This window comes from Penicillium cataractarum (assembly GCF_028827025.1).
Source record: "Penicillium cataractarum strain IBT 29864 chromosome Unknown utg000008l, whole genome shotgun sequence".
NCBI classification, from domain to species: Eukaryota; Fungi; Ascomycota; class Eurotiomycetes; order Eurotiales; family Aspergillaceae; genus Penicillium; species Penicillium cataractarum.
Genome location: NW_026622744.1, coordinates 4065641 through 4091117, shown reverse-complemented (window position 1 = coordinate 4091117; position 25477 = coordinate 4065641). Strand labels below are relative to the sequence as shown.

At 50.3% G+C, this 25477-nt stretch overlaps 8 protein-coding genes across 8 annotated transcripts; 2 read left to right on the top strand and 6 right to left on the bottom strand.

Annotated features, from left to right (window-relative positions):
- Positions 1-41: 41 nt before the first annotated feature.
- On the bottom strand, positions 42-1225 carry N7496_010555 (TauD/TfdA dioxygenase family protein; the record flags this gene model as incomplete). The annotated part of the gene is made up of 2 exons (XM_056703468.1): positions 42-154; positions 202-1225. The coding sequence occupies 2 exons, from the start codon at positions 1223-1225 to the stop codon at positions 42-44; spliced, it is 1137 nt and encodes a 378-aa protein (XP_056552468.1).
- A 3520-nt stretch (positions 1226-4745) lies between these two features.
- N7496_010554 (EXPERA domain-containing protein) lies at positions 4746-5883 on the top strand (the record flags this gene model as incomplete). The annotated part of the gene is made up of 3 exons (XM_056703467.1): positions 4746-5217; positions 5480-5632; positions 5813-5883. Coding segments are annotated over 3 exons (696 nt in total), but the record flags the coding sequence as incomplete, so codon positions are not given.
- A 645-nt stretch (positions 5884-6528) lies between these two features.
- On the bottom strand, positions 6529-7965 carry ddiA (putative DNA damage-inducible v-SNARE binding protein Ddi1; the record flags this gene model as incomplete). The annotated part of the gene is made up of 2 exons (XM_056703466.1): positions 6529-7211; positions 7293-7965. The coding sequence occupies 2 exons, from the start codon at positions 7963-7965 to the stop codon at positions 6529-6531; spliced, it is 1356 nt and encodes a 451-aa protein (XP_056552466.1).
- Positions 7966-9876: 1911 nt separating this feature from the next.
- On the bottom strand, positions 9877-10625 carry N7496_010552 (RING-H2 finger protein; the record flags this gene model as incomplete). The annotated part of the gene is made up of 2 exons (XM_056703465.1): positions 9877-10063; positions 10123-10625. 2 exons carry the CDS (start codon positions 10623-10625, stop codon positions 9877-9879), a joined length of 690 nt encoding a protein of 229 aa, XP_056552465.1.
- Positions 10626-12718: 2093 nt separating this feature from the next.
- N7496_010551 (putative integral membrane protein Pth11-like) lies at positions 12719-14076 on the top strand (the record flags this gene model as incomplete). Its single annotated transcript, XM_056703464.1, has 4 exons — positions 12719-12931; positions 12989-13093; positions 13147-13523; positions 13590-14076. 4 exons carry the CDS (start codon positions 12719-12721, stop codon positions 14074-14076), a joined length of 1182 nt encoding a protein of 393 aa, XP_056552464.1.
- Positions 14077-14212: 136 nt separating this feature from the next.
- On the bottom strand, positions 14213-17577 carry N7496_010550 (glycoside hydrolase family 115 protein; the record flags this gene model as incomplete). The annotated part of the gene is made up of 6 exons (XM_056703463.1): positions 14213-15847; positions 15909-15974; positions 16100-16433; positions 16495-16860; positions 16922-17348; positions 17436-17577. 6 exons carry the CDS (start codon positions 17575-17577, stop codon positions 14213-14215), a joined length of 2970 nt encoding a protein of 989 aa, XP_056552463.1.
- Positions 17578-19687: 2110 nt separating this feature from the next.
- N7496_010549 (M3 family metallopeptidase) lies at positions 19688-21906 on the bottom strand (the record flags this gene model as incomplete). Its single annotated transcript, XM_056703462.1, has 2 exons — positions 19688-20542; positions 20602-21906. 2 exons carry the CDS (start codon positions 21904-21906, stop codon positions 19688-19690), a joined length of 2160 nt encoding a protein of 719 aa, XP_056552462.1.
- Positions 21907-22635: 729 nt separating this feature from the next.
- On the bottom strand, positions 22636-24077 carry N7496_010548 (stearoyl-CoA 9-desaturase sdeA; the record flags this gene model as incomplete). Its single annotated transcript, XM_056703461.1, has 2 exons — positions 22636-23765; positions 23840-24077. The coding sequence occupies 2 exons, from the start codon at positions 24075-24077 to the stop codon at positions 22636-22638; spliced, it is 1368 nt and encodes a 455-aa protein (XP_056552461.1).
- Positions 24078-25477: the final 1400 nt, after the last annotated feature.

The window sequence follows — 25477 nt, the reverse complement described above, 5'->3', positions numbered from 1 at the left end:
AGAAAACCCAAATCGCTTGCATAAAAAGGGACATGGTCGTTTTACTCGAATTCGTCGTACACGGGGATAGGCTTCTCGCCCAGGGCAATCAGCCGGAAGATATGGCGTGCCTTGGCACCGTATTCTTCATCGAGATAATCCACGATCGCGGAATCTATGTTCATTAGTATCTTCGCATAAAAACAGCGGGACCAAACTCACGAGTAGTCGACCGATTATCAAACATCACGATCGTCCGTGGCTGCCACCGAACTCTCGCCTGGAAATCATGACCGGCAATAATATGATTCATCAAGAAATCCAACATCCACTTAACCTCGGGCTCCTTCATGCCCTGAATCTTGGTAATAAACTCCGCATTCAAGAACAAGCACTTCTCCCCAGTAACGGGGTGCACCCGAATCAACGGATGCACGGTATCAACGGGATCCTTGCGCACCAAACCGCCCGTCAACCGAGTATGCGCAATCATCTTGGCCGAGGAATGCACACACTTCAACGTATCCAAGAACGAGCGCAACGTCGGCGACAATCGCTTATACGCCATATCCGTCGCGGCAAAGACGGTATCCCCGCCGACCTCGGGGCCCTGCAAAAGACCCAACATGACATAACCGGGCGGCTGGATTTCATAACTAACATCCTGATGCCAGAGCGTGGTCGTAGTGCGGGCGTCCAAAAAGCGCGCAATCTCCTCGCGATTGCCATCGCGATGAATAACATGGAAAGCAGGGTGATTCCGCACCGTGCCCGAGACAGGCTGGTAATTGGGTTTACCAAAGTACCGCATAAACGACTCCTGGGCATCGGGCCCATCATCGATCAGATCCTGGTCCGGGAAGGCCAGGACTTTGCGCTGGGAGATGAGCAGAGCGAGTTCGTCTTTTGCGGCGTCCGAGAGCCGGTTTAGCTGGACGCCTTCGATGACGGAGCCGATGCTGGGTTGGATGTGGTTGACGGTTACGCCGGGGGTGAGGAGGTTGCGCATGGCGGGGTCTTTGACGCGCAGGGCTGGATCGAGGTATTCGAAAGGTGGGAGGGGGTCGAACCAGATTGGATCCCAGGTTGGGAGGTATTGGGGGTATGGGGTGTTGATGTGGGAGAGTTTGTCGACGTCGACGTAGGGGATGTTGATGTCGTAGCTGATGGGGATTTCGGGTTTATGGCCGTTGTGGCCGTTATGGCCATTGGCCTTTGAGCGGATGAGGGGGGCTGAGGAGGGCATTGTATAGGAAAGGAACAAGGGAGGAGAATATTATCGTAAAGGTTGAGTGTAGTGTTTGTGTATAGTTGATGTATGGATAGACCCGCCAAGTTCCACTGGGAAAAAGAAAATATTATCAGATCAACCGAACGTTCGTCTAGCTTTTTATATAAACCCACCCTAGTAAGTAGGACTAGTACGTATATCTACTGTGTATATCCCAAGCCGATATACAACCGACCAACTAACTCGGTCCCACACGACCCAATGGAAAAGTGGGTTCACGCATGATCTGGGAATCATATTCTCTTGGATAAAGGTAAATAAAAAGAAAATAAATGCAAAGCAAATGTGCATCGTGGCCCCTCCCCGACCTGCATGATAGCTTCAAACACTAGTCCCCCTTCATCTCCGAGTGGGATAAGGAACTGGAAGAACGAGGAAGGAAAAAAAAAACAAAAATCCGGAATTTAGTATCTCACAAGAGGGTTTAGGGGCGGTAACAGATACGTTTGGGAGGCGATGGAGCTACGAGTTTCTGGAACTAACTAACGGTAGTAGCGGAGCTAACAGAGGCTAACAGGGGTATGGGAATTTGGAAGGAAAAAAAAGAAACAGAAATAATTAGAAAAAAAAATGGGAATTCAAAAAAAAGTGGTCTGTGTGCATCGGTTCGCTTGCTCGGAGAAGCGGTCAGCACAAATCTAGGAAATCAGCTCAAATCATTAAGGAAAGATGAGGCAAGGCCCGATCCCGGGGGGTTCCGACCTGTTAGAGAAGGAGAAGGAGAAAAAGAATGGGGAACATTTTAGGACAAGGGATATGATTATGGGGAAAAGGAAGGAGGGGGGAGGGGAAGGGGAAATGGGGGAGGTGTAGAAACTAGAATTAGATTGGAGGGAAAAGAGAGAGAGAAAAAGACAGAGATGTTGTCGTGGCCCGTTTAGAATTTGGGAAAATTTAAATTAAAATGATTAATTATTTAGGGAGAGTGATTACGGAGTACAGTAGTTGGTTAACTAAGTTATAGAATCAGAAAGAGCATAGATAATCACGGAGTCAACAGTCCCCATTTCCCCGTCATACTTCCGTTCTGGAAAAAATGGGAGTTTTCACCGCTCCCCGAAGAGATACACAAGTGGTAGAGATACACTGCAATGCTAGAATACATAGTTAATTGCGATTATCATCCTCGGTACCGAGTACGGGCTGGCCGTTAAGCTACCGACTTGTTTGTACAGCTAGTTACTCCGTCACTACCTAGGGTCCCTTATCCTCGCAGTGCCGAGATATGTACCCTAACCAGGTAAGCGCTTCGAGTACCGACGATGACACCATGAACTAATATGAACTAGTCAAGGACTAAGAACTAAAAAAGAAACCTAGGAGATCATGCAAGCCTCGGCCTCGAAGAGCCGGCTGGTTGCTTCCGCTTTAGTGGCTTTTTGGCTGCTTCTACTCCGTCCTGTCTGTATAAACGCAGCAGCTTCTCATCCTGCCATGGACTGTGCATCGATAAGGCAGCTGCAGGCGGAATGCCAATGTGCATTATCTGCCGTGATCTGTGCAGACCAGAGTTCGAGGAGGATTCTAATTTTACTGATAGTCCAATTGACCGTAACTTGGTCGTATTCGAAAGGGTTATCTTTGAAGGATCAACTGTTATAGTTCATTCTACTCGGTAACGGAATGAGATCACAAGTCCGTTAGGCACCGAAGACAGAAGTACTCCAGTCCTAATGATATGCGATATCCGATTTCGTACTTTGTAGCTTCCACCGATCAAGCGAAGAAGCACAGAAAATCCCGGTGGAGGTCCCATCTGCCCGGGATGATGCCCGTTTCAAAGCTCTCTCCCCACTTTTTCTTTTCTTTCTTATCCTTCGAGCTTCTGCGTCTAATCCCAATCAAATACCCCTGTTCGCCCCTAATCTTTGCCCTTTTAACCCTCCCCGGTCTATCCAATAATCTCCTTCAATTCCTCCCAAATCACTCCAATCACTAACCTTCCATCCACCATTCCCCCTACCTCCACTTCTACCCCTTCGGCGTCCACGTCCGTAACTCATTGGTTCCCCCCCAAACATGCGGTCTGCTCTAATCCCGCCCGTTGACCTCATCGATGTCGTCTGCTTTCTCCATCAGACCACGTTGCACATGGAAAATAGTAAAAAAGAGAAAAACATACCAGCGCTTGTCTCTCGGCGAACTCGAATCCCGACCGGGGGCACATCATACGAATCGCTTTTTTGTCCCACTCTTTCTTTCCAACTGCAGGGCGTACCTTAGGGAGAGACAAGGATAGTAACCCCGACCGAGCCTATAGCAACACTGTATACAACAGTATGAACGCGGGTCCTTCCATGGTGCACCTCCCAGCGCCACAACAATCCTGGAAACGATACGATGCAATCCGACTCCCGGGTTTCCCTGCTGCATCAATGACGGAATCAGACTAGCCCACTCGACTAGTCTACACTTTCCTCCTTCCCTAGTCTCCTGTCTCCGTCAGGATGCCGAGGGACGGAGCGATATTGATACGATCCATCTTTCCTCCGTCCAGTTAGCATCCACGACGCCGTGACGTGATAGGAACCCGCTCTTCCGTTGCTTCAAAGGTCCCCAGTCCCGTCCCCAGGTCTTCAGGTTTTTTTTTCATTTCGCCTCCCCTATGAAGAGTAATCTTCGTGCGGATAGTCTCCGCGCGGAGGAGAACCCGGGGGAACCGACTACATTAGCTACAGTAGTCTGCTAGTCTCCTCGCCTGATAATCGATAATCGGGCAGGATACCTACCCAAGGTAGTAGTAGACAACTCACAAACCTGTTAGTCAACGATTGCTTCTCCTTCCAAATCGAAAGCCCCCAAATTTCGGGGAGAACGGGAAAAGAAACGAGGCAATTAATTTTTTAGTTCGTGACTGTGGATCACGTCCTTACGGTCGTTTTTTGTCACCATCAGGGACCGGGCCGGAATGTCCACTCGTGCCAGACTTGCGTCTCCCGTGGTTCACCGGTTTAGGGGGGATCCATAGTATCCAGGATTTCTAGAGGGATTGCAGGGGGGGATCCATCGTGTGGCTTGTCGACGTTGTTCGTCATCCGTAGCGTAACGAGCTCGATCCGGGAGATTGACCATTCAAGCACCTAAAGGAGATGTAAGCTGGAAATAGTCGGTCGGAATGAAAAGTCCTCCCATGTGCTTGACTCGGGGGACAAGATGATAATATTCATATCTAGTTCATCTCATATCTCTACTCCCTGCTCTACTCTAGAATCTACTCTGATATCTCTCTTGTAGAGGCCAGTGGACCAGATTCCAGATCTCCACTAAGCTTAAATCCGAGAAAAAGCAAACATGGTCCCAGATCGCCGGTCGAAAGCCCCCACCTGATCGGTCCTTTTTTTTCGTTGAGGCGTTAGTCTTGTTTGTGTCGCTTAGCTGCTTACTGTAGTTGCTGTAGTTACCTTCGCCAGTTGACCTAGTCTATACTGACCAGTTGACATACCCCCTTCATCACCTCCCTAATAATATTCCACTCGAATTCCCTCCCCTTAACCCACTCATCCACATCCACACAAGCTCCTCCAACGGTCCTACTCTAACCCTTTCCAGCCCCTCCGACCTCGGCTCTCGGCATCCCATCACCACAAACAGCACCACCAAGCTCCAGCTCCAGCTCCAGCTACAGCTCCAACACCACTCCGCTCCGCTATCTCCAACCCTGTCCTCCCAGGCCACGATGGCCCCCCTATCAACCCGCAAGCGCGACTGCGCCTACCTCCTCTTCTTCATCACCCACGTCCCCATAATCTTCCTAATCGACACCGTGCCCCTGCAGCCCTCCTGGCTACGCACCGATCTATCGGCGCAGTTGCGGGGGTACTATATCGCGACGTATCGGGATAAATTCTTCGAGGACCCTGCGCCCGTGTGGTTTAGCGCGTTTATTTGGATGGAGTTGCTTTATCATGTGCCGGCGAGTTTGTGGGCGGTTTGGGGATTGATTGGAGGTATGTTTACACCAGAGAGTAGAGGGGAGTATAGAGTGGAGATTGGGGATGGAGCAGATAAGATCAGACCAGATTGAATGGATGGATAGTCTAGACTCCAGATAGAGTGTCCCTGTGACCTCCTGCCTGGAATGATCTGATAACCGCGCTTATACCCTCCTCCATTCTCCCACTATCTCATATCCTATCCTCCTTCCCATCCTCTATCTCAAATAGCATTCGCCATCTACACCTCTCCCCAAAACTAACAATTCCAATCCAGACCACCCCCTCATCCCAGTCCATCTCCTCATCTTTGGCATCCAAGCCTTCGTCACTTCCCTAACCTGCCTAATCGACGTCTGGAGCTGGCCCGATCGCACAACCTCCGAAAAACAACAAATCACCTCCCTCTACGGTCCATACGTTGCACTAGGTGAGTAGCAGACAAAAACTCTACAAAAAGAACAAAAACAAAACAGTCCGACCCTCGGAGCCTTCAAAGCCCGAGCGGGATGCAATGCGCAATTCGGGACACTCTATTCCAATTCCTCCCTTCCGTGTCGTCTTTTCTGCACGAATAACACACATCATGAATCGGACTGACGAGATGCAGGTGCGCTTATGGCTTTGGACATGGTAGTTCGATTGCGTGCTCGGTTGATGCCAAAGAGCAAGCGCGAGTGAGTACGTCATATCCCGAGCTTATGGCGAGCGAGGAGGACAAGACTAGACTAGACTAGACTAGGCCGGACTGGGACCGGACAGGTCCAGTCTAGTCCAATCTAGTCTGGTTTGCATTTGCAAAGGGGTTGTTGGTTGTACATAAGGAGTTCCTCGATGCCAGAGGTACAGGCACATGCAGATCCGCATACACTGTGACGCAGAGGGGATGCAGATCGAAGGTATGAAAAGTACAGGAATCTATGGTATCACTCCTTGCTACGGATCACGGATTACGGATCACGGATTACGGATTACACGATCACACGATCGCCATGCCGGATGCCACCATATAATCGTACATTGCGCTACGGACATGGATACATGACGAGGATATGAGAAGAGCTGGGCAGAAACGAGGGTACTGGAACGAGTACCGGAATAAGGCACAAGGCACGAGGCATAACGCGCAATGCGCACGACACCAAAAAGAAGAGAAGAGAACAGAAGACATGATACAGTCCCGCTAAATACAATATCCAATACCTGGGCCCCCCGCCGCTAAACGCCTGAATATGTAGAAAAAGAGAGGGAAGAATCACGAGACAATGCAACGGCTGTTTCCAACACCAAACTCGATTCCATCATTTCGTGATCCATGATCCATTCTCAGAGCAAGAATCCAATCGCCCTATCTAGATCTCCATTCGCGGCGTCCAGCGCCCGCATCGCCTCTTCACGAGTGAAGCCCAACTCCGTGAGCTTCGCAATAGAAGCCTGTGGCCACCGTGACGCTGGCGCAGGTCGAATGTTGATCCTGGGCGCTGGCTGCTGCTGTTGCGGCTGCTGGGATTGTCCTGAAGAACCACTAGCTTGATGCGTGACCGCACCGGTGCGCGCGCCAACTTCCGCACCATCTGCGCCCTTCACGGTCGGCTCATCCTCAAACTCCTCGGTCAGATGCTTGGGAATATCAGCTTCACCAAGGAACGGCACGGCCTGGTCCTGGATCACCAGAGCACCGCGCTGCAGATCGATACAGGCTTGGTGCCGGCGCAGCATGTCCAGACCTAGCAGCAGATCAATCTGTTTACCCTCCATGACGGTGAAAGAGCAGGGCAGGAACATCTCGCCGATCTTGATCTGCGCCGAGTGTACGCGGCCCAGGATAGGTGCCGTGCCGACACCCTTGGCGATACCACCGTATCGTCGATCTACTAGGCGCATGATGTTGCAGGCGACAGCGCAATCGGGGGACATGATGGTGACTTGGGCGCCGGAGTCGACGAAGGCGTTGAGTCGGTGGCCGTTGACTTCGACGGGGATATAGAGCATGGTGACACGGCCGAATGCTATATAAAGAAGTTAGCTTAGCTGGTATCCCGGGGACAGTGGCGGGCAACGGAGGATCCTGGGTCTTCAACTAAACACACATTCAGGGTGATGCTCCATGGCATTGTGTAGATTCTCCGTAACCGCATTCTGGCGAATAATCTCCTCAATCTCGCGCTGGTTCTCCGGGTTAAACGGGTCAGCATTCAGCATCGCAATACGAGCTTCCTTCTCGGCCTCGGCTTGCGCTTCGCGCTGCTGTTGCGCGAGTAACACGTTCCTGAACTGCTGCGCATTATCCGCCGCCGCCGCCAACTCGGGGTTCTGTCTGCGCACAGCTTCGCGTACGCGTGGATCACCCAGAATGTGTAGTCTGATCGTCTCCGGGTCAGGCATGCCGGGACGCGGGGCGACGTTTTGGCGAGGCGCAGCACTGGGGCCTGCGGCGGAGGGGGGTGCGGCGGTGGCGGAGGACCGTGAGGGGGCTTGAGGACCACTGCGGATGTTGACGTGAACGCCGAGCATATCCCCCTCGCCGATCCCGACCTGGTCGAGAGTCTGTGAGGGGATCTGCAGGAGCTGGTTGTTGAAGACGAGCTGTTGGACTTCGGGGGGAATATCGGTTTCGCTTTCGACGATGGCTTTGAGTAGCTCTATCGTCATGTCGCCGCCAACCTCGAGGTTGATGATATCGGAGTCCGCCTGCTCGGGGCGGATGACGCTAACGGTGATACGCCTGGATGGAGGGGGTGGATGCGTTAGTTTGAAGATCATTTGTAAGATAGCAGGCTGCATTTTATCTCCGAAACTCACATGGTGTCGGGGTGCGGGGAGGAGGAGCTCTAGAGAGGAGGAGGGGGAAAAATAAGGTGCAGGTTTAGGCTGCTCAAGACCAAGAGGGCATTCAACAGGGCCGACAACGAGAGAAAGGGCAACCAGAAAGTAATCAGAGAAGGCGATGGTTAAGAAGAAGAAAGAGAAAGAGAAAGTGGAAGAAGGTTGAAGGAGATGGAAAGTGGTGCGGGTCAGGTAACGCTGGAGCGCTGACTAGGCTCCTTACATACGCGCGCTCCACTATCGCCTTCGTTTACTTCCTCCCTCTTCTACCAAGTCTCAACTACGTATTCCCCCTCCAGTCTCATCTGCTGACAGCTAATTCTAGACCAGCTGCAGGTCCAACGACCCACTTGCCTAACGGGATGATGGTGATGATGATGAGCACAAAGCCTTGCTGGTGGATCCGAACTCCCCGCAATTAGCTCCGGGCTCCAGTTCCGCTTGATATCGAACAGTAACGGCCAAAGCAATTCTGAAACTCGCTTCTCTGCGTCTGTGAAAGATCGGCATCGAGTCACCAGATATCGACGAAGAGGCGGCGCGGCCAGCAGAGACAAGAATGGGAGCCTCTCTCAACACTATATCCTACCTCCTCGGGTGGACAGGCTTATCATGCTAGCGCAAACGTTCCCTCCTCCGTGATGTCAACGGGATGGAACGCAGCCTGTGTCTATCCATCCGGCTGCCCCCGGCCATGTTCCTGTGCCTCATGCCAGTTCTAGCACTGGTCCAGTGAAAGGGCTGAACCCAAAAGTACTGACTAACACCGTTGGGGCCATCCTGCCTTAGCGTGTCCCCATGGGCCGTCCCCTGAGCAGATCTCTGAAACCTGCCAGCTGCCCCTCACCCCCTTCTCGCCCAAGGTGACGGGAATGAGCGACCTCGCATGATCCTAGAGCGGGTCACTCGGCAATACCGTGGATAGACTCGGCGTTTTGCAGCTCGGTACGACTTTCCAGCTCCAAACGCTCAACACTAACGAGCAGAAACTGCTAGTCGAGGATGGGAGGTAGACGGGCGTCACCGCGCACTAGTGCTATGTGTGCTTTGTTCGCTGTGCTCGAAAAGGCAACTCACATAGTAAAGCCCCCTTTACCACCAAATATCTCTACCGATGCCGTTTTTCCTGGAGGTGAGATGCTTACGAAGTAGTAGTGCTGACGCTAAAGGTCTCGGCATCGGCGCGAGCCCGCAGCGGGCGTTCCCGCTCGGATCGACAGCTGTCGATGATGACAGCCTCATCTACGGTGCACGGGGACCACCGGCTATGGCGGTGGCTGCGGGGGACCCCTCTCGATGATGACATTCCTCTCTATTTACCGCGTGGGCCCTCGTTCTCGTCTGTGAATTCAGGCTGCACTATATAGACACGAGGTTTTGGAGTGGCAGGGATCTGGAGAAAAATGCTCCGTCTGTCATATCGTTGGTGCCATCTGTCCCCCACCGTTTAGGGAGACAAGTCTTGAGGACAGCCAAGCGTAGTGCCTCGTCACGAATCAACTAGCTTTCCATCGTGTCGGGTCTACGGCAGCTGTCATGCGCCTGTGCGTGCTAATGCCGATTCCCAAAGGGACGTCCTGCTGGGCTCTAAACATGGATCATACTGCATTCGGCCCGATACAGCAACGGCGACGTTCCCCTAGCGGAGGATTTAGTCACGGCTCTTATGCATGGGCAGTTATCTAGTCATTTATTGAGTACATTATTGGGAAGAAAGACAACGTACCTCGCCCTCTCCATGCTAACAATACCTCATTAGCTACACATCTATTACTTCAACTTGATTTTGTTGATTCAGTCATGGTCTTCGTTATTAGATTAAGAATATGCAATATAGTCGAGCTTAGCTCATAGCGACCCAGAAGTGTTACCGTCCCTCCGCAACGTAGAGCGCAGACTGCGCAGGTACCGATGCAATCGACCGTGGGGCTGCGTATGCCGAGCCTCGACGTCTGGCAATCCAACTTCAATATCATCCGCATTTTTAGCCATCTCAGTGGTTTGACTTTTCCCAGATGGCGTGAGTTCATATCGACTATACGAATTCATTAGAGGACTTGAACCTATTATAAAACCAAATGGGGTGAGACTTACCATGTAGGACATGTCCGCGACCTTCTGACCAGCCATTCATCAACACAGTTCTGATGAAATAAATGCCCACAAGGCAAGACTCGCACGAGTTGATTTTTGACAAATTCATCCGTACAAATAGCACACATAGACATCGCCGTTTCGACAATAGACGTAGTCTTCCCAGAGTCGTTCGCTGGCCGAGCCTTTCCATTCAAAGCATCATTTTCATCATCATATTGCACCAATGGAATAGATTTGAGCAGTGCTTTCGTCATACTGCGTTGTCGCGGCTGTCCCGAGGAATGAGCAGTCCATGGTCCATCATGGCACTGTGTCCGAAGGACGGCGATCGTGATACCCACAGTAATAAGAACAGCCACTATCGCTGCGATAACATACAGGGTGACTTTTTCAGCGCTTGAGAGTCCCGCGCCGTCGGTGGCTGTGGATGTTGACCTAGCCGAGAGCATGGCTGTATTGGAGACGATGTCGGAAGCGAAGCGCACGTAATTTGAGCCCATAATAAACAAATATGAACTCTCGAAACACCCAAATAACTTTAGAGGGTATAATTAATGTCGATATGAATTGTGTGCAAAAATGAAAAGCTTCAAAACATTTCTAAAAAATCTCAGCGCGCTTTTATTTAGCGAGCGGGTGAGTTTGTCACACTCGCCCGCATTCTACTCACCCGCGCCCCGCAAATAGGATCTGCAACTAAATACAGCTCTTGCGTAATTGAGGGGTGGAATTCGCCGAGTTTCAAAACTCTTTTCGAATCTGATTTGCCCAGAATGAAGGGTGTGTTCTGGATGGTGGCTAGAAATGGTATGTTGATCCATGGAGTATAGTTCGGGATCTGAGCGAGTCAGCGGGAACGGCTCGGCGGAGGTGGAAGTTCGGAGGCCGAACTATAATGTCCTGAAGAACTGTTGATTATGGTATAATATCAAATGCGGGGAGCTTACCTATACTTGGTGACGACTCGCCCTCGAGAATTCGACCGTTTGGTTGTGCAGTCATCCGTTTGTACCTGCATAGATTGCTTCTGCAGGTTTGATGGGTTTCTCCAGGATCAGGCCTTAGTTATTTAGGCCCTTTCCTTCTTCTTTTCCTTTCTTTCTTCTTCATCATCGTCTAGATAGACAATTGACTCAGATTCCCCTCTTTGCTTCCTTGTGTAGGTGTCGATGACACCATTACTTGGCGTTCATTGCCACCAGAAATAAATCTACCTTACGCGGCGTGGTTTCCCCCCTCCTAGTACGTTCAAGTCGGACAGTACGGGTGTACAAAGGCCATTAAGTCCGAACGTAAACAAGGGTTATCACCAACTTCCAGTTATTCCAGGCACTCTCCCCCCTCATATGGCCTAGTTGGTCAACCAGGTTGGCGCTACCTGGTTGGCCAGTGGGTGTGCCCCGTGAAGGAAAAATTGAGGGGAAATATGGTTGACTGGTATCCGATGTCGAGCACAACTCCACGGATGACCGGGCACACCCTAAGGGGGGAGAGGGGGCGGGTGGGATGCGAGCGACGTAAGTGAAAGTACCTCGCTCGCGGATATCTTCTTCTTTTATTTTTTTATAAAAACTTATAACTATCTAGTACTCTCTTACATCTTCTATTTTAAATCTTGAATGAGATATTTTAAGGTATTATAGTGGTATAGAGCGAGGTTCTTTGGTTAGTGTGGTTTAGGTGTGGGCCGGGCCAGCCTCTAAAGTATGGACTTCGGCATCGTGGGGTGGTGATTGAGCATTTTGGTGAAGTATATAGGGAACGTGAAGGTCGCGAGTTCGATTCACGAGAGAGGAGGTACTTATAATTCTTTTTGCCCTCTCCCCCTTGCCCTTGTTTTACAAATTTGGCGCGTGGCCCTTATTCTAAAGAGAAATGGGGCAGGCCTATTCGCACGACTGATCTTGAGGGTTTAGCCCCCATGAGGTGACACGATATGATTACTGGGCTGACGCCAGACTGATGGGCATAAATGCGACTTGGGGCGGTCCTGCGCCCGATCAGGCAGACTTCGAGTGGTAATTAGTGACTGTATTCCTGCATTGCTCTTGCTTTCTTGAAAAATCAGGGTTAATACCAGGTAATAATTTGACGCGAGATATACTATGGCGAAGCAGAGGAACTAACTTGATGCATCTTCATTTTCAAACATGGCATACTTGTGAATTGATCAGTAGCCTTCAATCCACTCAGCTAGAACATGAAACTTGAGATCTCCCACGTGGAATCCTTCTACGTTTCCTCGTCGTGCAGACACATAAGCACTGCCAGTCCGTACTTCCAATCACACAGCACCAAACTACAATTCGGCCCCTGGCCCGACACTTTCTTTTCTCTAATACACCCCAGGGCTTATTTACAGCCCCATCAAGTGTATTCCATGCAGAAAATCGGGGCCAAGTACCACACTTTTGTAGTGTCTGACCTACTCATTGGGGGCGGCCCCGTCCCAGCCAGCGGGGGGTTTCTCACCAAGAAATGTTAGATGCACAAGTAGCGTTTCTTATAATAGCGATAATTCACCCTGAGTTTGAGTTTTGATGATAGCTAGCCCAAATTGCTGCGTGTGAGGCACTTCTCCCTCTCTCGTATCATGGAGAATCTCATGAATACATCCATCACGGCTGTGTTGGGTCCGCCACCAGCAAATGTTGACCTTAGGCAAAACCGGACATGGAGAGACAATGCTGCTGTTATCACCATCTCCGTTATTGCGGTAATCGCCGTTGCGATCAGATTTATTGTGAGACTCCAGAGCCAAAAGCCAAGACCCTTTCTGGACGAATGGCTTATTGCGGCGACTTTGGTGAGGGAACCCATTTTATTTGCATGTTAAGCCTTCAAAAAGCTCATCCATTTCTAGGTTCCTATGTTGGCCCTTTTGGCTGCCTCATTAGCCGGTGGCCATTATGGAATGGGAAAGCATGTCTGGCTTGTGACAATTGGTGCCATGGTGAAAATGAAGAAGGTATATAGATGCACCTCCAGAAGCGATGATGTATATGACTCACGAATGTCCAGATCTTATTCACCTATCTTTTCGTCTACCTATTTGAGCTGTTCCTCATCAAGATCTCTATCTTGGCCTTTTACCGCCGCATCTTTGGGCGAAACTGGTCGATTTGGATTTGCCTGTTTCTAACAACTGGATGGACAGTGGGAAGCATGATTGCCCTCCTGGTTAGCAGTGACCCGGTTGCTTATTTCTGGACATCAACCTACAACTCAAAGGGCGGTCATTATCGATACAACTTTTACAACTACTATATCGGAAATGCAGCCGCCAATGTCGTTATTGATGTCTTGATTCTTCTCATCCCGGTCCCGGTGGTCTGGAGATTGAAGTTGCGAGTTACTCAGAAGATCATGATAACTAGCGTCTTCTTTATGGGTGTGTTGTACGTGACCCGCCAATATATATTCTGCGTGATTATTTTCGACCCCGACTAATATTCACGTTTTAGTGTCTGTATCGCCAGTATCGTGCGACTCCACTACCTGACATATCTCAAGGGAACCCTAGATATCACATGGGTGATGAGCAATGTCTACGTCTGGTCCACCGTGGAACCTTGCCTTGGCATAATCTGCGCGTGTTTGCCAGCGCTCCAACCACTCATCCAATCATTCATGAAGGCAGAACATCTACTTTATCTTCGAAAGAGGATACGTCACAGCAAGAAAATGAGTCAAGTCAATCGGTTGCGAGAGCATATCAGCAACACTAGCAGTAGTGACAACAGCCATAGTCGATCGGACACTATGGATTCTTTTGACGGCAAGCCCGAGCTGGGCTTGCGAGCTCATGATGATGAAGTTCATCTTACATCGTGCGTGGCTCAGGCCGAGTCGGATAGGTGTCGTAAGGAAAGGGAGAATTTGGAGGAGTTTCTAGGTCCTATGTTTATTCGTGTGGAGCATGAAGTTGAATGGACGGTGGATCGCTCATAGTTTTGCTTTGCTTTATTTATTCATAATTGGATTAAGTTTCAACATATTCCAAAGTACATGTTTTTGAAAGAATCTAGGCAGAATTTATCAATGTCTATGTACAGCACGTTGCTCATCGCTCCTTTTTTGTTGCTAGCTAAGCGATTAAAATGCTGGGTGGAGGTCCGAGGTAGCACTCTTTCAATCCACCAAGATCTAACACGATTTTCTCCAACAGCAAATTTGAGTGATTTAACCTGACTCTGATGATGTGAGCGCCAGGATCAAGCTTGGTGAGAGCGTGATCGCGTTTCCAAACGCAATCCATGACAGCGTCCAGCCAGCCTTCAGCTGGAAGTTTATCTCTTTTCTCTTGAGATTTTGGCAGCAACAGATGACTCTGTGTGGGCTCGTTATCAATTGCAAACTCGTAGGACATAGGATGAGCGGGGTCGATATCAAGAGTCATGTTGAAGATCAGAGTCAAGGTTGGCGAGGACGTCGAAAAGGTGTAGACCGGGTACTCAAGGCATGGCACAGAAGCATCGTCTCCAAAGCCGAGTCCCGCAATAGTCACCGCTCCCTCGCTTGAACGGCCAAGTTCTGGATGATGCTGGTATGGTGCGTTAGTCTCCACCCCTGAAGCGGGGATAGATACACAGCCCTCCGATTCGACGAAGCCACAGAACGATTCAGGGGCTTTCTGACCATTCAGAGGCAGATGAACATGTTCAAAGTCTCCTTCCTTAGATAAAACACTGATCAAAACCTCGTCATCGAAATCCACCGGGACCTGCTCCCAGTCAACCGTTATCCAAACGCGCACATCACCGCCATCGGGAAACAAGGTGCCTGCTGTTTCAGAAAGCTGAATCCAGGAATGAGGAGCAAAGACGCTCCAATGAATAATTTGCGTGCCTCTGGTAAAAATATCAAACCATCTCTTGGTCGGACCATATCGACTCACGGGGCCAAGTGTGAGCCCTGGAACAAGATCCCGTCGACTTGGATGTGTTCGCTCACTCTCCTCATTAATTCGTCCAGCTCTAACACCTTCATGACCCTCCACTGCAACTCCCATCTGCCCAACAATTATATTGCTATTTTGATGTCGCTGCACGTATGCGAGACCGAAGATGGCATCACGCGAAGGCGCGTGCCATGTATCTCCATATCCCATGTGCGGTTGGCATAGCATGTAATTCCACTTTCCATCGAGGAGCGAGTGAAACTCTTGAGATAGCTTGAAATCCGCATCAAAAAGGTCAAGGGCTTGACGCAAAAGTTTGTTTGCTGTGTTCCGCCGTTGGCGCGCATAAAGCTGGTTTCGAGCTTGAACTACCCTCAATTGGGTGAATATAGAGCTTGCCTTTACCGGGTGAACGACAAGCTCCCAGAATGCCGGTCTCTGCTCTTCAGATACTTGTTCGTATACTGACTGTGCCTGTGACTCCAGGTTCTGCCATCGAGTCACAATGTTGTCGGCTTCATTGTAGTGTAGCAAGGCAAAGCTTTCCGGATCAATGTGCTCGTGTTTTCGCATGCGCACGAGTCGATCGTATTCATGCCAAATAGAGACAATTTCAAGACTCAAGCTGGATTTGAAGTAACTGGCCGCGGTTCTTCCCAAAAACTGAGGAATGGTATTCATTTGGACCGAGTCGATGTTCCATGCCATCTCCATCGCAAACGTAAGGGGGGCCTCGATTGGCTTAATATCGCCAACGTTAAAGACCCAGATCTTTCGGGCATTTCTCTGATATGCTTGAGACAGCTGGTGATAGATTTTACCCTGTTGTATGCCACGTCAGTTGATCAAGCTCCGGATGTGTATATGGCAAGTTGTAACATACCAATGAGTTTGAGTTGATCCACTTGTAGCTCCGTGGCGCGCCAACGTATTCAAAATGGTAGTATATCTGGTCAAAGTGTCAGCCATTTCAGATTCAGATTATTCCACATTTTGGTCAGCTTGTCAAGTAATGTGTGGAAATCCACATGCTCCCATAATCTTCCCCTAGATTGAACGAATTCTTGCACTTACTCCTGCACCTCCAGACCTGCTCTGCTCCTCCCCTGATGGCAGGCGACGCAAAGATCCAAAGTTGTCATCCGCGAATAAAAGCGTCACATCCTCTGGAACTGTAAATTCTCCAGCTTCATAGAGATCCTGCACCTCCTTGTACAGTGCCAGTACCTGAGGTACCGCATCTTCACGACCATGTACTTCCTTGAAAAGAGCGCGCTGTTCTCGCAGGACATCTCGCATGACAGCACCCGGATCATCAGTAACCATCTGCTTATCATATTCACCGCGCATGCCTAGAGTGAAATATGATTCGAGGCCCTTTTGCACGCTGGACGCCTTCGCGGAAGAACTGAACAATTTCATCACGGTGCGTGAGCCAGTTCCACGTTCCATCCGCGTGTTTTTGGAACCACTCAGTCGAAGCACGCTGCATTGGCTCGTGATGGGAAGTGGAAACGCAAATTCCATATTCATCTGCGATACGTTGATTCTCTGGATCGTCCAAGAAGAATACAGCACCAGGGTTTGGATACCCCGGCCACATCGCGGGCCACATGAAGTTTGCTTTTAATCGCAGAAGCAACTCGTAGACTTTCTTGTAGAAGTTGCTGTTGTATTTTCCGAAATTCTCCAGCACCCAGCCTGTTAGTGCCGGTGCTTCGTCATTGAGGAAAATTCCACGGAATTGGACGCTCGGCTCGCCCTGAGTAGTGCGTACTGGACGCGCATATATCTCCGGATGGAACTGCGCAGGGACATCTGCCCACCAATACCAGCTTTTCGAGGAAAAAGTATGTCAGTGAGATCATTACAAACGTAATCAACAGTACGACATACGGTGATACTCCAATTTGGCTTGAGAGGGTGTATGTCCCAAAGATTGCTCCTCTCTTATCACTCCCAGCAATCACCAAGGCCCTAGCACATCCAGGAAGCGGGTCATCAACAACACAAGTGATGAAAGATTCCCACCTGCCTCGAATTGTAGCAGTTTCAATCTTCCCCGCCTGCTCCAGCTCCCGAATCATCCAGCATGATTCTATGCACCCGATGATAATAGCGGCCGGTGCTTCTAGGCGGCCTTCTTGTACCAATTCAAATGAACTTGGTTTGCCTCGTACAACTCGACCAAAGTCCTCGGCTAGTGCCCGAGCTGCATGATGAACGCCAGCGAAATCAGCTGAATCAGCTATAATCTTGGCCCCGACAAGATTGAGAAGACCAGGGGAGTCTTTGAATACAACAAGAGAGTCTTCAGACATGACTGTGACACGCAATCACCGCACAGATGCCGAAAACTGCAGGTTGAACAGGTTCATGTCTTACTATTTGGAAGTCGCCGCCTATTTACAAGCCCACTCTCTTTTCGTAGAAACCGCCCCGCTCGAAGTGTAGTCGCGGGGTAATTGCTCCACAACAGGCGGCATAACAGGCGGAACATACCTTTTCGGGTCGTTGTCTCCCCGAGCAGTTCCCGTCAGAGCCGCAACCATTGCGAGTATGGATATTTCCGTTGCCGATATAGCAGTCACAATTCCGAGTTGGGAGCGTCTTATGTAGATGGTCCGGCGAAGCCCGGAAGGGTTATGGAGAATTCAAAACCTTAGCACGGTCTCATTGGAACAGACGAGAATTGGTATACCTACTACGAGACATGAATTCCATTCCTTTCGCAGCCGCTATGGATAGTTTCTTTTCGTAGCTTCTGTAATTGGATAGGAACACCAATCTTGCGATGATAGGGAGACGAACAAGTCCCTTCCGGTGTGTAACAATGGTAGGACTATATGATTTGGGGCTTTATGCATCTAGCTTTGCTCCATGAGTTACTCATAATGTACGACGCATGCTAAGCTATGCATTTTGCGAAGACTGGGACTCGGAGGTCAATCCAACCGATGCGGGGCCACCGTTCATCGACTCTGTTCCAGAAGACGGGGTTACAATGAAAGGCCTTCGTAGAGGTAACGACCATAGGGGCATTTGTGGTCAACATTATGGTCACTCAAATTAATTTTGCTTCTCGTAAGAGCTATTTTCATCTTAATCTTTGGACTCCATGGCGTGTAAACAGATAGGAAGCTCGTTTGAGACTTTTTGGTTGTGGTTTATGTAGTCATTTGCCCCCCTTCTGACCAATCAAATGGCGGTTTGGCCGAGTGGTCTAAGGCGATTGACTCGAATGACATTGAATGATTCAATGTACGTAATCAATTCCCTTCGGGGGCGTCGGTTCGAATCCGACAGCCGTCGATTAATTTTTTCCCGACTATCTTCTATATACTTTCTTGTTGTCTTTCAAAAACAATAATCTAGACGACTAGTACCTATCAAATGAGTCTCCAAATATGGAAGTATACAAGCTTATCATCACTGGAACTGCTGCTAGAAGCAGTCTAGTAGGGCCATGCTAAAGCTGAGGGTCCTGGAACCTCCTTGTGTCATACTCACACTACCTAACTGCCGTAAGAGCGGTATTAGAAACTAGTGTATAAACAATTCATCTCATATTATCTTCCTGGAATTAGTTAGTCTTGCACTAGTTACTCATCACTCTTGTATAATAACACCGTATATCCTTAACCAGCTTTTAGCATTTTCTATAAATGTTCATTGAGAGATTACGATTAGATATCTCTACTAGGTCGAATGATTATATGATAGTAGTCTCTTCCTTCAAGATCCACTCTTTGTATAAAAATAGACTAAAGTGAAGTATAGTTCTTTGTGTGTTATGAATGGTGAGCCGCATGTTGATCATGGCGTTTTTGAAAAAGGTCAAATAAACAAAATCTTTACATTTAGACAACAAAGCAAAAGAATTTTTTAGCACCGTTAAGCCTAAAAGAGCACAGTAATTCATATAAAAGGATAATAATCTCTTTCACCGCCGAAATTTGGTGTGAAACTATTATGCTTTAGTGTGACATCACTTTGCTACATCCTCGAACTGTAATAAAGTTCGGTTAGATACATGTTTGCTTTTGAATCTGGGAGGCTATAATCTAGTAGCATTTCTGGTCGCTGATAATTATCCAATGGCGGTTTGGCCGAGTGGTCTAAGGCGATTGACTCGAATGCTTCCACGTTTGTAATCAATTCCCTTCGGGGGCGTCGGTTCGAATCCGACAGCCGTCGGTTGTATCTTTTTTGTTCACCATTTATTTCATCTATAGTTATGATAGAGAAGTGACAAATACTTTTTGGGATTTATTTTTCCAATGGTTAATTGAAACTAAGCGATTGCATTGTACGTGCTGGAAAGGAGAACTCTAGATGTGATGATGTTGTGTGGCACCTGGCTGACTCTACAAGGATATACTAGAAATCTGCGAAATGTAGCTTCAATGCCACAAAGAGGGGTAATTCGTGCCAATATCTTTACAGAGAGAATATCCCAAGGGACCATCTCGCGAATAATACCACACAACCTGAAATTGAATTACGATTGCAACTCTAGTACGCAAAGGGAGGATAAGAGAAACATATGCTACCCAATTTATAGTATCAAGAGATATCATTCTCCTACGTTCTAATACGTATCATTCAACAAGAAGTTATCACCATCACCCAAGTACAAGGCTATAATGCCAGCGTGTCATCTTACGCAAGCCCCAGCTCTTGATAAAACGCATCAGTACGAGGCTCACGACCCAAAAACTGCGTAAGCGTAGTCATCTCATCCTGACTACCACCCTTCTCCAGCACGGTATACCGGTACCGACGACCATGCTCCTTGTTCATAGGATCATCCTTGAAGACAGTATAGAACATATCAGTCGAGTAAACCTGGGAGCTGAGATAACCATAGTAACCAGCATCATAACCACCGATCAGATGGCCAAAGGTGGCTTCGCCGTGGCCCCAGTCGTCGCTGGCGCCGAGGGCTTCAGGGCCGTCCATTTGGGTGATTTCCTGGCGGAGACGGTTGTAGGTCGCTGAGATGGGGAGGGCGGTGATATCGGCGTGGCTGGAGGGTTCGTGGACGGTCATGTCGAAGATGCCGAAGTGGAGCTGGCGCAGGTTGAAGAGGGCGTCGTTGACGTGCTTGGTGCGGATGAGGTTGTCAATGACATCGTCGGGGATGCGCTCGGATGGAGGTGCGGTGGCGGTCTTGCCACCGCTGCGGGCTTGGTGGGCTTCTTGCCAGCCGGCGAGATACTCGGGAGAGAGGGTGGAATAGTGACGGCTCAGGGCACGGAGCTGCGAGGGCGTCCAGCACCAGTTCTCGAGCATCTGGCTGGGGGCCTCGACAAAGTCCCGCACGGTGTTGGTACCATGGAAGCGGGAGTAGATGGTCTTGGAGACGAGGTCGTGGATACCGTGACCCAGCTCGTGGAAGAGAGTGACGACTTCGTCGTGCTTGAGGAGACTGGGCTTCTTGGCGGTGGGCTTGGTGAAATTGCACACCAGCGCGGTGGCAGGATAGCGGCGGTTTCCTTGTCCGTCGATGAAGCCCTGTAATGGGGAGAATGATTAGCATTTTAGCATTCCCTTGTGTGACTCTTTCAACATACCGGCTGGAGGTTGAAGTTGGCAGCGTGGCCATACTTGCCCTCACGAGGGAACAAGTCCAGATAGAGATATCCGACAAAGCCATTGCCCTCACCAGCATCATCCCACACGCTAAACACCTGCACGTCCTCATGCCAGACAATATCATCACCCTTGCCAGTGGGAGCCACAGCCGCGCGGTCCTCACCAACAATCTCAACAAACTCCAAACCGAACAGCTCCTCGAAGATCTTCAGCATGCCCTCAATGGTAGTCTGCAGCGGGAAGTACTCCGCAATGAGCTGTTGGTCCAAAGAGTAATCCTTCTCCAGCATCAAACGGTCATAGAACCGGTGGTCCCAGAGGTAGTACCGACCATCATCCTTCGGGTCCGTGGCCTTCTTCAGCTCCATCAGAGTCTGAATCTCCCGCTTACCGCCAGCGGTAAGACGAGAACGCAGATCGCCGAGGAACTTGTTCACAGTCTCAGGGGTCTTGGCCATCTTATCCTCAATGCGGAAGGCAGCGTGGTTGGGGTAGCCCAGTAGCCGAGCAGCCTCATCACGAAGCACAATTGCCTCCCGGAAAAGCGGCACGTTCTGGTTGCACTTGTTCTCGTTGGCGGTCATGACCTGGCGACGAGTGTCCGGGTTGGTGGCATACTTCATCGTGGGGAACAGATCGGGGTACTTGAAGGTCAACCAGAGCTTGCCGGCATTCTCACCCTCGCCCTTCTTCAGGCCAGACAGGACATCATCCGGTACACCGTCCAATTGCTCGGGGGTGAACCAGATACCACCGTTCTCCTCGTTCAAGTTCTTCTGGAACTCAATACTCAACTGACTGAGACGCTTCTTGATCTCCTTGAAACGGGCACGCTTCTCGCCCGCAGGCAGACCAAGACCATTTCGAATGAAATCCTTGTGCTCCTTCTCCAACAGCCGGCGGGACTCGGGGTCCAAAGTCTCATTCTTGTTCAAGACAGCATCCACCAGCTTAAACACATCCTCCCGCATAACGGACTCAATGAAGAACTCATCCATGAGCTCCTCGGCCTTAGACGAGGCATCACGGAGCTTCTGGTCCGTTGATACAGCCTGGTAAAAGCCAATGATATGCGCTTCCAAAGCCATCACATTCTCATCCTGAGACAGAGGACCCAGCACGCCGGCGAAAGTAGCCGACTCGGGCTTCACCTCCGCAACAACCTTATCCTGGACAGCACGCGAGGTCTTGATGAGACGCTCCGCATCGGCGACAACGGACTGCGGGGTAGCAGTGAAGACGGGCGGGGCCTGCGGCGGACGCCGGAGGTGAGCGGGAGCCATGCTGGAGGTGGTCAAGTATCGGTAGTAGACTGGAGTCGTAGTACGGAAGTGACCCAGCACGGAAGAGAGGCGGGCGGGGAGACGGAGGAAGGGCGCCACGATGAGGATGGCGAGGAGAAGAATAAGAAAGTGGAAGCGAGCGGTGAACGCAATGCTGGGCGGAGGAGAGGGGGAATGCGGTGTGTGGTGGGGGTGTTTTTGAAACAGGGCGTACTGTAGTAGTTGGCCGATGAGGTGCAGCTGTACCTTCCGTCGTACTATGGGGAACTACGGAACTACGAGCGGGCTGTTTGGCCTGAGGCAGACATCATGTATATAGTGTTGTAGTACATGACACGTGATGCAGACCCGCCCCCGCGTGATGTTGACTTTTTTGCCCGAATTTGGTGGCTTCTCCTTTCTCAGGCCTCCACAATGATGAAAACGATCGAGGACGACCTACTGCCATCGGTTCTACCATCTGATAATCTACTATCAGACTGATCTACTAATCTAGGAATCACTGACAAGGGATATAGGTATCAAAGAATGGATATAGGTTCGTTTCTAGTTCATGACAGATTATTTAAGTGCCCAATCGCTTTTCAGAATGAGAAGAAAAAAGAAAAAGCACTCTTGAAGAAAGGAAAGCACATGAAAACGCCTAATAAACACCACAACCCCCGAGGCCCACGAGAATGCAAAGTATGTCGTCTAGAGCAAAACAGAAAGGACATCACAAAAAAAAGTCTAAGCGGCATCCGCAGTGGGGATGGGCTCGGGGATCTTGGTGACCTGCTGGCCAGCACGGATGACACGCTGGCCCATCTCGTCACGAACATACTCGGAGTTCTCCTTGTGGCTGCGCTTCCAGATCTCGACCTCACAGCCACCACGGATCACACCGACACGCATGGTGGACAGCAGGTTGTGGGCAGCGTTGGAGTGGTAGTAGATACCACCGTTGAACATGGCGGTGGCATCCTTGCCAATACCAGAGCTGATCATGGCCTTGCCACCGGGGTGGTCCTTGATGAAGTCGGTCACGTCGTGGACAACACCGGCGATGGCAATCAGACCACGGCCGTTCTTGGACTGCTCGACATAGTCATCCCACTCCATGACGGGGAGCTGGTCGAGAGGAGTACCCCAGTCCAGACGAGCACGCTTCTGGTCAATCTTCTTCTGGAGCTGCTGGACACGGCCCTTCTCGATCTCGTTGGCACGGAACTGCTTGAGATCGTAGGCGAGGCCGAGCTGCTTCCAGGTCCAGATGGTCCACTTGGTGGGGTCATACTGGTGCCACTCGATGGCGTTGCGGTAGTCGGAGGGGAACTCGTGGTGGAAGTTGTGGTATCCCTCACCAAGGGTGACGAGGGCAGTGATGACGTGGTCACGGGGAGAGTTGCGGTCATCGAAGGGCTGGTCACCGAGCCAGTGAGCCAGAGAGTTGACGCAGAAAGTGGCCTGCTGGACAAAGAAGATGCGCAGGATACCGGCGTACACGAAGCCACCGAACCAATCACCCCAGCCGAGACCAGCAACGAGCATGGGGGCGATCAGACCCATGCCAAAGACGACCTTGAGGTAGTGACGGTGCTGCCAGATGACGACGGGGTCCTCGTTCAAGTCGGAGATGTCGGTACGGCCAATGCGCTTGGGGTTCTGCTTCATGACCATCCAGCCGAGGTGGGAGTACCAGAAACCCTTGCGGACCGAGTAGGGGTCCTTCTCGGTATCGGTGTAACGGTGGTGAGCACGGTGGCCGCGAGCCCACCAGCGAATGGAGCCCTCAACGGCACCACCACCAACAAGGGCGAGCCAGATGCGCAGAGGCATAGTTGCGGAGTAGGAGCAGTGAGCCCAGAGACGGTGGTATCCTATGGAAGGTGGCGAGTCAGTACTCAATTGTCCATTGGGGGGATATCTGATCCGATCATAGATATTGGCTTACCTGCAGTGATACCGAGACCAGTGAAGAAGTAGTAAATGACGGCCCAGATGGCAGTCTTCAGCTGAAGCGGCACCCAAAGGGATTGAATGCAGCCATAGGCCGGGATGCCGAGAATGAGGAAGACGTTCAACCAGTTGACGTGCTTGTACCAGTTGTTGCGAGTCATGGGGGTATCAGCGATATGGACCTTCTTAGTGTCCGTCGCCCGAGGGCGAGAGGACTCAGCCTTGGTCGACATGGTGTGTGTCTCGCTGAATGTGTGGAGGAGGGGGTTGTGAAAAAAGAATGAGAGCGAAAAAAGGCGTGCCAGGGAAGGGGGAGCTTTATTTTTTTATATGAGGAGGCCCACCTGAGACCAACGTTGGGGGGAGGGAAGGGTTTGATCGCCAACGGATGTATGGGGAAGCTCGGCGCAAGGCGAATCAAAAGGCCGTTGCGGTGTGGAATCACAAGATCCCGAGGTCTACCAGGGGGAAAAGGGCAAATGGAAAGAGGAATTGAAGGTCTGAAATAGGCCGATCAATTTCTTTTTCTTTTTAGACCTTTGCCATTCGGTCTTTTTCTGAGTGGCGATCTCCTTCGTTCGTACAAAATTGGATGTTGGGTCCGCCCCAACGCTTTGTGGCCTGAGGCAGCAAGAGGCTGAGATAAGCATATGGGAGGGCCGCCATTGGCTAAACCGGGAAAATACGGGGCCGTCAGGCCAGTCAGGCCATGCTGAGCTAATCCCATTGAAAAACGTAGATGGAGTTTTCGTATGATGGCATGTTGTGTAGTTGCATGTTGCCACAATTCCATTTACCCCGGCATTTACATTCACCCGTCATTTACAATTACTAGTCAACTGTAGTAGTGCTGTATACCTACATTTCTCTCTGCTTGAAACTTCTCGTGCCTTTTCCCGTTCCTCGTTCCTGTACGGAGGAGGCTTCCGCCACGATAAGCTCCCGCCTTCCGTTGGGGCACGTGACACTGCAACATTCCACGGGCCTAGAACGCCATTTCTGTTGGCGGCTCCTCCAGTCACGTTGCTCGGATTATACCCTCATACTGTGACTGTGACTCGGTCAACTGTTCAGTTTCAGCAGCGCCGCTCGAATATTCATCTCCAGCCCTGTAACATGCGCGTCCATAGCGTGTATATCACATGTTCTAGAGAAGGCTTTCCTCACAGCGAATGGCTACCCGTATGGTCCTGATCCTGCGTCACGGCAGTTATGGTGGCAAAACAACACGAAAACTAATGAACTCAACCATTCCGACAGCAATAGCCACCAAGATGGAGCGTCATGGCTACGTCGGCAGAAACTGATCATCAGATACAGATTACGATTGAACAAGAAGCAATGTTGTCGCGACCAATGCTCCGAGGGGGTACTGCCACTCGATCTGCCTCTGGCTCGTGTCAATATCTCTGCCTGAGGCTGAAGCCGAAGCCGAGGCTGGGGGTGACAAGTCGACAACCGCTACCGGCAAGTACGGCCAGATCATTGAATGACGAATGTTGATGGGCAATTGAGATATCTCGATCATTTTTCACCCTTTGAATCATCCATAATTTTCCGATGATGCGGTTGCTGTCATCACCGCAATGCGAGTCCGAGGCAGTCCCATTGACCAGATACAGTGCCCCCTCCA